The sequence below is a fragment of the Arachis ipaensis genome, chromosome B4 (genome assembly GCF_059453495.1).
Source record: "Arachis ipaensis isolate K30076 ecotype BB chromosome B4, ASM5945349v1, whole genome shotgun sequence".
NCBI lineage: Eukaryota > Viridiplantae > Streptophyta > Magnoliopsida > Fabales > Fabaceae > Arachis > Arachis ipaensis.
Window position 1 is genome coordinate 116,332,078 of NC_142439.1, and position 11,694 is coordinate 116,343,771.

Sequence of the window (11,694 nt, forward strand, 5' to 3'; positions counted from 1 at the left end):
TTGTCAAATGTTGCTTTAATCATGGATATTGGCTACTCATTTGTTCATAATTGTTTCTTGGTTGGTTTAGTTTGAAGTATTTTCTATTGCTCTGCTGCTGCTGTTTGTGCTGCATTATTGGCTTGTTCACCCATTCATATGGATTCAAACCTGATTTCTATGTTTCTGGTTCCCTCATGAATCCATATGGAGTTTGTTGCGCTTATTTAACTTTGGGGATTAGCCAATGTGCTGCTGAAACGCTGCCGGATTTTCATTAACCACAATTTTTGTGTTGATCTTGTTTGATGAATGTAACAGCCCCTAGTTGATGAATTCTGCTCAACTAGAGTGTTGTTGCTTAAATGGTTTTCGAAAACTCCTCAAGAACAAGTTCTTTGGTCATGCCTTTCATGTTCTTACTTGTTATTCATGCTGATTTGCTTCTTGGCATTGCATGGTTGAGTAAGCTTTTCGATTGGCCATTGCTTGTGATTCTTCTAAGGATTCATACCTCTTTTACATCAACACACAAGTTGAAGATTTTTAATCTATGAGGCTGGTTTAATTCGTGTTATTCATGCACAATTTGCATTAAGCCACATAGACCACAAGGTTTTCCACATTTCTCTCGACGTGTGACATTGATGCTTCATTGAATTTATTGTTGAATGCCTTTTGATTGGTTCATTCCTTGATGAATTGATTTTACCAACATAAGTTCATGTGATTTTAGTAATCTTCACATTGATTGATGGTTTGTTTCCTATTAGTTGCTCTATAGCAATATCATATTTCATCATCAATGACTTGTTGTAATTCATGATTGTGAACGTATTAACTGCCTTGTTTTGTGCCTTACTTTCAAATTGAGATGATAATCACCATATCACTAATTTTCAAACTGAATTCTAACTCTAACCTGTTTAACCAACTGACTTCTTTGGTTTTCAACCTAACTCTTTTGTCATTCTTTTAGATATGGTGTTTTCTGAACTCAGTAAACGAATAATGTGCAAAATATGGTTTGAATTCTTGGTTTGAAATCTGAGTTGAATGTTGTATTTTGTTGCTTGCATTCCAAGAAATCTCCTTTCTCCATTCACTTCATGAAGATGCTTTGCTTTGAGTGCTTTATATCTACTTGGCTATGTGTTTATATTATATCACCTTTGTTTTCCAGGATGTCGGATAAAGGAAAAGCCATAGCCACCACTTCCAAAAAGAGGAAGCGCTCCAAGACTTCTACCCCCTCAATGTATGCTAATTATGCAAAGAACCCGCTGAATGATGAAGATATAAAAAATCAGTCACTTCCATCTACTGATTCAATCAAATTCCCCAATCTCTACTGCGAGCTACGTTTCTCCCGTTATACAAAGAAAAACTTGAACATTGAGAAGAAGCTGAATCTTCCCAATGACGTGAGGCGTGCTATAAACGCCCGTATTTTAGAGTTAGGGTTGGATTTTGTTGATAGGGACCTAGGAAGGATCAACATCTCATGGGTTAAGGAGTTCTACTGTAACTTCTTCCGAGTAAACTTGGAATCAGTGCATGTAAGGGGTAGAGAGATCATGATCACTAAAGAGGCTATAGCGGATGCACTGCTTTGCAGGGTTGGTACTTCTGAGACTTGTGCCTATCAGCAAGCAGATGTGGCTATCCTTTCCATGACCTTTGACTATGAGGCGCTTAAGCGCGTGATTGCTACACCGGATGCTCCTTGGGTGATGGATGCGAACAACAAGAAGCCTAAGGGAATGCTATTTGCATATCTGACTAGGGAGGCTAGGACCTGGCAACAGATCTTCTCCCACTACGTCATGCCTACTACTCACTTCTCAGAGATCCCGATGGATATGCTGACTCTGATTGGATGTGTCATGGAAGGAAAAGAGGTGTATTTCTCACGGCTGATTAGGCATAGCATGTGGAGAGCTCATATCCGCGGCTTGCTACCATTTCCGACACTGATTACTAGCTTAGCTGAGCTAGCTGATGTCCCATGGGAGGACGATGACGTGACACCACCATCTCCAGATGACGACGCTAAGGAAGTTACTATTCCATGGGGTGGATGGGTGCACGAGAAGCCCTCGACCAGACGTCGTTCTCGGGCTAGAGCTGCAGTTGAGGCAGCAGGACCTTCATCCTTACCGCCACCGCCACCAGCACCTAAGCCGACTTATTTGTTGGTGCAGCACCTTCTTCGCTTCATGGTGCGCTTTGAGCGTCGTGTCATGCGACGTCTCGACCGCTTAGACCAGGCGTTTGCATCACAGGGCATTGAGCTTCCTCCACTTCCAGAGTCTCCCGCTTCTGATGAGCACGATCAGGAGGAGGAGCATACTGAGGAACCTATACAGCAGGAGGCACCACCAGAGACGCAGACCACCACTGAGGTCCAGCATGACATTCCGGAGCCACAGCCAGTATTTGAGCCACAGCCAATGCCACCTCCAGTTTCACAGCCTGAGCCTGAGCATGAGCCACAGTCTGGTGCGATTGTTGACCCCCATCCCGAGCTTCAGTAGTAGCATCGAGGATGATGCTCAATTCTAAAGTGTGGGAATGTCACCATTCCTGACCGGTGTTTGCACTTATGTGGTGAACTTTCAGACTTTTATTTCTATTCGCTGCTACTCTATTTTGTTTTATTCCGCACTTTATGTTTTAGATCATTTTGGGATTACTGTACATATTCATGCTTTTGTAGATACTCTTATTTTGGTTGTTGCACACTTTTAGTATATATATATATTTTGCATCTCAGTTGTTGATTGTGATTAGAAAATTAATGGATTGCTGAAAATCTAGTTGACCCTTCTTATAGAAGAAATGTGTTTTGATTGAAAAAGGGGTAAACTAGGAGTTTTTTTAAAAAATTTTTCTAAATCACAATTTTGCATTAGAATAAGCTCAATCAATATGATGGAAATTTCCAAGAAACTCATTTTTAGGGCACCACCCCAATTGGTTGAAAATTTTTTGTAGAACTTGCTTGAAATATATACTTTGTGGATCATGTTTTGAGCTGAGAACACAAGCATGTGAGGTTTGAGCCTAATTGTGTGGTTACATCATATATAACCACTTATTTTCATTCTTGTGTGCATTATTCTCTCTCTATGATTGTAATCTTTGATTTGTTTGATTCTATATGTCCATTACTTTGTGCACACATGCATTTATATGATTGAGGCCATTGTTCAAATAGCTCACTTACCCAAATAGCCTACCTTTTATCTTCCATTGTTAGCCAATTTTGAGCCTATGCTTAACCCACTTATTCTTAATTGTAACATATTACAAACCTGAGTGAAAAACAATAAATATCCCTTGTTTGGATCTTTGTTAGCTTAGGCTAGTGAGGGTGTTCATTATTTGATTTTGGGAAAAGTTGGGAACATTGGGTAGAGATAAAAGTGTGCTTGTATTTTTGTTGAAAAATCTTGGGAATTGGGTACATACTCATGTAGTAATCAAATCTAAAACCGTATGCACTGATATCCTTGTACATATACTCAAAAAAAATTTATTTATAATAAAAAAAAAAAGGGACAAAATGCCCCAAGTCGAAGTTCAATAAGAGCCAATGCATACATGTCATGATCAAAAAGAGAATGCATGAGTGTGTGAAAAAGTGAAGAATGGGTAGTTAGGTTTGTTTAGAATTATATAAGTTATCATAGGTTAGGTGGGAAGTTTAGGTTAATCAAAGATTCAAATTTCTAGCCCACTTGATCATATGCATCCTACCTTGACCCTAACCCCATTACAACCTATGGGAAAGCCCTCATGATATTTGTATGCATGCATGATTTGATTATTGATTGTTAGATGAAAAACAAATCTTGGAAAGCATGATTAGGGGAGAATTGAGTAAATCAACCCTATACACTTGAGTGCCTAGAGCGGATACACATCCGGTGAGGGTTCGATCGCTCAATTACATGTTTTCACCCTTAATAATCTACTCTTGCAAGTTTGTAAACTCTTTCGATGATTCAATCCAATTGTGGTTTGCTTGATTGCTAATACCTTAGCCCTTGTGCTTATATGTGTACTCTTGGAAATTAACTTGTTTTGACTGAGCCATTGCATTCATGTAGATAACTTGCATATAGATAGATTGCATTTAGTTAGTAGTTTGCATTGAATAAATGTGATACCCTTTGCTTCTTTCTTAATTTTAGCATGAGGACATGCTTGGTTTAAGTGTGGGGAGATTTGATAAACCCCGATTTCGTGGTTTATTTTGTGCTTATTTTGGGGGATTTATCCACCTTTTCCCACATTTATTCAATGGAATAGCATGGTTTTGTAATTCTCCCTTGAATTATGCTTAAATGTAAAAACATGCTTTTAGCCCTAATTTGGTGATTTTAGATCCACCTTAATTCCATTTGATGCCTTGATGTGTTTGCTAAGTAATTCCAGGTTTCATAAGGCAAGTATTGGATGGAAGAAATGAGAAGAAAAGCATACAAAGAGGAGAATGCATGAAGAAACAAAGATTTGGAATGTACCAACGGACGCGCACGCGTACAAGGCGCGCACGCGCAGAAGTGGTTTTTCACAAGGACGCGCCCGCGTACATGCCGCTTCCGCGCAGATTGGGAATTTGCCAGCGACGCGCATGCGCACATGGCGCGCGCGCGCCGATACTCTTACTTGGCCCACTTAATGGCAAAACGCTGGGGGCGATTTCTGAGCTGCCCAGGCCCAAATCTAACTTGTTTCTGAGTGTATTTCATACAGAATTGAAGTCCAAGCAAGGGAAGAGCAATTAGTTTAGCCAACATGAGCCTTTAGTTAGTTTCTAGAGAGAGAAGCTCTCTCTTCTCTCTAGAATTAGGTTAGGATTAGGTTAGATTATTTTATTTTCATGTTTAATTACTTGATCTTATTTTGTTCCTTCTAAAATTTCTCTTTTCTACATCATAATCCTCTTAGTTTTTATGTTAACCTTTTCTTTTGCTCTCTTTTGTGATGATGAACTCATGTTAGATTTGTTTACATTTAATGCAATTTTAATGTTGATGTTTCTTTAATTGATGTTGATTTGGATTGTGATTTTACATTTCTTGCAATTGATAGTTAGTAGATTTACATTTCTTACACTTTCACTAAGTTTTTCTTTACTACCCACCAAGTGTTTGACAAAATGCTTGGTTGGACCTTAGAGTAGATTGTGAGCATTCTTGGCTTGGAAGAGTGATTGGGCAATCTTGAGTCATGAAAACCCAACCTACGTTGGTGATCTAGAATTGTTAGCTAGTATTGTTTCTATTAACGCTAACCTTTTGCTAGTTTAATTAGTAAGTTGGTTAGGACATTTGGATTGAGATTAGCTAGTCTCGTTAGACTTTCTCCCCATTTGTTGGAGACGACATAATGAGATAAATTATTGTCTATAATAGTGACTCGATTAATTGGTCTTGTTTGACATTCTCCCGATGTGTGAATTAACTAAACAAGATAAATTAATCATGCATGACTAGGATAGAAAGTCTGAGATCTCAATTCAATGCCATGAATGTCTCTCTTCTTTAATTGCTTCTTTTAATTGTTTGCTAGATATACTTTCCTTGCACAATTAGATTCCTTGTCGATCATCAACCAAACCCCCCCCCCTTTTTCCCCTCTATAGACAATACGCATGCACTCCATTGGTTCCTAGGGAGACGACCCGGAGTCCAAATACTCCGGTTACTTTTCATTGGGGATTGTACTTGTGACAACCAATATTTTTGATGTGGGAATTGTTTGTTGGTGTAGAACTATACTTTACAACGAGAATTCATTTTCATTTGAGGAAATTCTATACCGACACGACAAATTTCTTAAATCAAATAGTTCCTTCAAGAGTAAAGCTGTTTGCCTAGTTTGTCTTGATAGGCAGGTTGAATACAAAGAAAAGGTTATGTCAGCTAGAAATTGTTAATCAGGGTGATAATTTGTGTGTATTATGTAACAAGGATGTTGAATATGTTCACCACTTGTTTCTTGACTGTGAATTTACTTGGCATGTGTGGTGTGCTTGGTTATCTGATTTTGGTAGACAATGGTCATGTCCAGGTATTTGAAGGAACATTTTCAAAACTGGACAAGTGTTATGAGTAGGAAAGAGGAGTGTAACAAGTGGTTCATAAGTTACTTCGCGGTTGTTTGGAACGTCTCGTTGGAAAGAAACAGGAGGTTGTTTCAGAACATAGGAAAAGGTGCTGAAAAAATCTTCAACATATCTCTAATTCACTACAAGGAGTGGGGGTGCGACGATTCCTTTTGTTGTTAATGACAATGCCGGAAATGACATTGAAATAGCTATTGGTATGAGATTTACTAGGTGGTGTTGCTTTTTTTTTATTTTTTTTAAATTTTTTGCTCCACTTGTGTGTTGAACTTCTTTCGTTTCAAAAAAAATATATTAATTACGTCTTAACTTCATTTATAAAATGCATGTCTCTTTCTCTGCGTTTTTTCTTTTTTTGACAATACTTTTATTATCAATTTCACTAGCATTATTATTATTATTATTATTATTATTATTATTATTATTATTATTATTATTATAACTACTCATCGATAATATTTGTTGAAAATTTTCAAACTTTTACTCATGAACTTTTATTGATGGCTAAAATAGATTATCGACTCCTTAGTCGTCAGTAAAGACGTCAATAAAAGCCAATATTTTTAGGGTCCGTTTGAGAAGTTTTAAGAGTAATTTTTTTTAAGCTTTTGATTTATAAAAAGTAGTTGTATTAATGTCTTATGTAATTTTTAAAATCAAATTGCAGCTTTTTAAGAAGCTATTTAGAAGTTTATAGAAAAGTTAAAAAAAATGACTTCTCTTATAATAAAAAAAATTTTATTATATTTTTTTTAAAATAAACACTTTAGAACTAAAAATTTAAATATAAAATAATTTATTTATAAATTATTTTTTAAAAAAAATTAATTAAATTATTTATCCAAATTGAACTTTAATGTAAGAACAATACATATTATATTATGCTAATTTTCTATAAAACAAATACGTATAACTAAACATTTAATAATTTATCCCATATCTCGTCGCACAGTTAAAAACTAATAATTAAAAATTTACACGCAGCAAAACAATTTATTTCTACATACAATTTATTTCTTGCAACTTACTTTCATATTCTCATAAATTATACTCTGCATTAACTGATAAACAACAATGTATAATAGGACACCAGCCAAAAAGTAAAATTATTAATGAGAAAAGCAAAAGAGTGGTATATTCTAAATTCTCCTGTTATTCTACTCTGATTCTTAGCTTTTTCTCTTCATCTTTCAACCTTCATCTAGCGGAACCCAAACAACTCAAAACGATCCCTGCAATATTTTGAATTTTGATTGTTACTATTCATTAACAAATTTAGATAAGGATTTCTTTATTCAGTAGCTATAAATATATACTTCAAAATCTTAAAATACTAGATATGAAAAAGACTGCATGAAAATTTATATGCTCATTACCATTCATGAAATCATGCAGATATCCACCTTAGAGTTCTGTACTTGTGTTGCCCATGTTGTTCATATACAAAATCAAGCTGAGGAATGATCCTCCAAAGCAAATCATCCACATGCTTCCAATACCACAATCTCCATTTCTTCCAGAAGATAAGGGGAAGAATGATAACACCAATCCCAAAAGTGAATCCCAATTCAGCACTTAAGAAATTCCAATCAATTGAGTTTTGTGTTTCAGAAGATGCTGATGGTGCTGGTGGCAACCCTTGAACTCCATCATCACCACAATTATTAGTTAGAGGAGGTCCACATAAACCTTCATTGCCTTCAAAGGAATATATATCAAAAGATTGAATTTGTGTTCCTGTTGGAATTTTTCCCTCCAAATGATTGAAGGAGAGATTCAACACTGCAAGGAAAGTTAAACTTGAAATCTCTGTTGGAATCTCTCCAGACAAAGTGTTATTTGATAGGTCTAAAGACTCAAGCGCAGTTAAATTTCCTAAGGATGATGGAATGTGGCCAGAGAAAGCATTGTGTGACATGTTGAGTACATTCAGAGCTTTCAAACTCATAAGCTCTTCTGGTATTGGACCTTCAAATTGGTTGGATGAGAAATCCAAGGAAGTGAAGATTGAGAAAATTTTGACCAACTTCATTTGCATCCCTTTGTTGACAACTGTAACTGAATCCAGGTAGGTTCCACCATATGGCAATTGATTGCCTTTGATAGCATAATTCAACATGTCATCAAATATATAAGGAGGGTCATTTGCAAAGATCTTGGCCAATCTTTTGACAATAGCAATGTTGATCAGTGCTAACATATCCTTGTAACGAATATAATGACCAAAATCATACATGTTAAAATACAAGTAGATTCCATTCTCCTTAGTGTAATTTCCATCATCCATCATAGCTGTCCAACTTTGCAAGAGTTTTCCAGGTAGTGTGCCGACGAATTTATTCGAGGCTAGATCAACAACACGAAGCATCTTCCAATGACTTGTGTTGTGGCTGCAATCAATAGGTCCATGCAGTTTGTTCGACCTCAAAACTAGAACTTGCAGGGTGGTAATGTTGCCCAAGAAGCAAGGAAATTCATCACTCAAACTATTGTTTCCCAAGTTTAGTACCTCTAACTTTTGGCAATTGGCTAGTGAATTCGGTATGGTACCTCTAAGTAGATTTGCATTAAGATCAAGATACCTTAAATTACATGTACTTGAGAATATTGTGTCATATATATGACCTGTGAGTTTGTTTCCAGCAAGATTCAGTAATCTAAGAGTATTATTTCTTGCTATCAAACACTTGGGAATGGGACCATCAAAGTTATTATGTGAAAGATCAAGCATTCTGATAGAAGAACAGTTACAAAAGGATTCAGGGATTTTTCCATGAAAGCTGTTGTTTGTTAAGGAGAGGTAAAACATGAAGGGAAGGTACTTTTCAATGTTAGGTGGGATAAAGCTGAATTCATTGTTTGAGAAGTCCAAATGTACCACGTATTTTGTGAAATATGGAATTGACCCGCGAATTTGGTTGGAGTGAAGATCAATCATCAAAAGACTTGAATTGGGATTTTCCAAAGGACCTTCCAAATCTGTGAGAAGATTGTTGGAAAGATTTAGGGAAACCATGGAATCAAATTTCCAAATCCAATTAGGTATTGGTCCTTGAATCAAGTTGTTGGATAGGTCTAAATCAAATAACTTGGGTTGATTCTTCAAGAAACTTGGGAATTTCTTTAAATTGCAAGAAGCCAACAATACATTTGTCAGGTTAGGGAAGAATGAAAGACTAGGATCATCATCAGTTATTTCAACTGACAATTTATTATTTGAAAGGCCTAATACACGTAGATATGGCAATTTTTTGTGAATTGTATCTAGATGTATAGTTCCATTGAATTTATTTGATGAAAGATTGAGGAGGCTAAGTCTTTTAAGACCAAATAAAGACAAAGGAACAGGCCCTTCTAATTTGTTGATACTCAAATCAACCAACTCTAATGTGGAAGCTGTTGCATTTTGGAATTCATCCAAGAGACCCTCAAAACCATTATCAGATAGAGTAACTTCTTTTAGTGATGGAATTGTAAAGAGACTTTTGGGAATCTTACCACTAAAGAAGTTATCTCCTAAATTGATTATGCAGAGGTTCAAAAGTTCTTCCCATTGAGTAGAAAGAATTGATCCAGCCAGTTCATTTTGAAGAAGAGACAAATATTGGAGATTCTTGGACTTATTGAAAGATGGAAGAGGACCACTGAATCTATTGTATGACAAGTCTAGATGGACCAAATTGGTGAGTTCAGATAAAGAATCAGGAAGTGTCCCATTGAATTGACAGTTAGAAAGATCTAAAGTTGACAACTGCTTCAAATTGGAAATAGAACTTACTAACTGTCCAAAAAAATTTGTGTTGCTGATAATCAACGTGTCAAGTTGTCCATGTTGTGGGAATTCTGGTAAGGATCCCTCAAGTTCTTCATTGTTTGATACATCAAGCGTCTTCAGAGTTTGAATTTGGAAGATACCCTTTGGAATTTGGCCGCAAAATCCAGCATTAGATAAGTTCAAATGCCTCAAATTCTTCAGCTTTACAATATCTGATGGTATGAAAGAGCCAAAGTTGTTGAAAGCCAAATTCAAGCTATGCAAATGTTCAAAGTTGAAGAGACTTGAAGAATTGTATAGACCTCCAGAAATAGATTCTTGGCTCAAGTCAAGGCCAATGACATGACCATTATTGCATGATACTCCATTCCATTGGCAGCAATCAACAACACCACTTTGATTCCAATGAACAAGTTTTGTTGATTTGGAAGGGTTGTATATGAGGTTGTGCTTCATGTTTAGCAACATGAATTGTTGATGACTTAGGCATTGGCTTGTAGTAGTGGATGCATCGATATTGGTAATCAACCTCATCATGCATAAGTTTATGAACAAAGAAAATAGAAGCTTTTGAAATGACATCATTATTTTGTTTTGGCGGTAAGTGTTTGAACCTTGTATGACTGATTTTCATGTAGGGTGAAGATTGTGTATATCATTGATCGAAGTTATTCCTTTTATAGCCGAGTGTTTGATTAAGTGAAGTATATTTGAATGTGAATTCGTTGATCCATGGCACTGAAGCTGTTTGACAGATTCAGATTATATGAATATAGATATAAGAAAAACAATCCCGCTAGGTAATATTTCTCTTTAATTTCATTTAATAAAATTCTTTTTTCTATGTACAATAATAATTCACATCCTTAACATTTTATCATTACTATTTTATTGGTTAAATGATGATTAAAAAAATTTGATTTCTTGAGAAAACGCACAGATATAATACACATGATATCTACCGAGATATATTGACCAAATTTTAAAATATATACTTTAAAAAATTTTTAAAATAGTAAAATAATACATCAATTTCCTTCATAAAATAATTGTTACCATGTGTAAGATAGAATCTGATGAAAGATAATACACATGAATTAATATGTTTTTCAAAATTTGTATATATGAATCAGTAAAATTTATTTATTAAAAATAATTTAGTGTTTATATTGGCAAAATGATAACTAAAAATTGTTAGCATCGCAGCAAGGATTTATTTTAAATAAATAAAATAAATATTAAAATTGCTGAAATAGTTAATTTTTGAAATTTTTACTGTTTTTTATTTTTAATCTTATCTCCTTTATAATGTAAACGAGATAAGGTTAAAAACGGAAAACGATAAAAATTTTAAAAATGATATATTTCAGTAATTTTAATATTTATTTTATTTATTTAAAAAAAATCTTGGCAGGAAGAGTTTCTCTTAATGAATATTAGAATATATAATCAAATTTAATTGTATTTAATTTCTAAAACAATATAATATAATAATAATAATAATATATGTAAGAATAAAGAGTTATAGTGACATATCAAATTCTTTCAAAATTTATGAAATTGCCATAGCCAGTTTTTTCAGAGTCAACCCCCTACTTTTCACGGTAGAAGAATCCCGGAACTCGTGACTTAGCTTGTTTGTTGAATTGCCTTATGTTATGTTTAGTGCTTCAAATTGTGGATGCGGACGGAATTCATGACTTGTTTCTTCAATTGCCACATATTTCTTTCTCTGTGACCAACCGTCACTGTTTGCAATTGTGGATGCGATCGAATAGGGATGTCATGAGAGTTGATCTTG

The 11,694-nt window shown here is 35.1% G+C and overlaps 1 protein-coding gene across 1 annotated transcript; it reads right to left on the reverse strand.

Annotated features, from left to right (window-relative positions):
- Positions 1 to 7,147: 7,147 nt before the first annotated feature.
- Positions 7,148 to 10,527, reverse strand: LOC107636935 (receptor-like protein 49). Its single transcript, XM_016340406.3, has 2 exons — positions 7,495 to 10,527; positions 7,148 to 7,350 (listed from the first exon to the last, which is right to left on the reverse strand). Exon 1 carries the CDS (start codon positions 10,476 to 10,478, stop codon positions 7,506 to 7,508), a length of 2,973 nt encoding a protein of 990 aa, XP_016195892.3. The 5' UTR covers positions 10,479 to 10,527; the 3' UTR covers positions 7,148 to 7,350; positions 7,495 to 7,505.
- Positions 10,528 to 11,694: the final 1,167 nt, after the last annotated feature.

Coding starts and splice junctions, on each gene's coding strand:
- LOC107636935 (XM_016340406.3), bottom strand. CDS start 10,478: ATGATGTCATTTCAAAAGCTTCTATTTTCTTTGTTCATAAACTTATGC.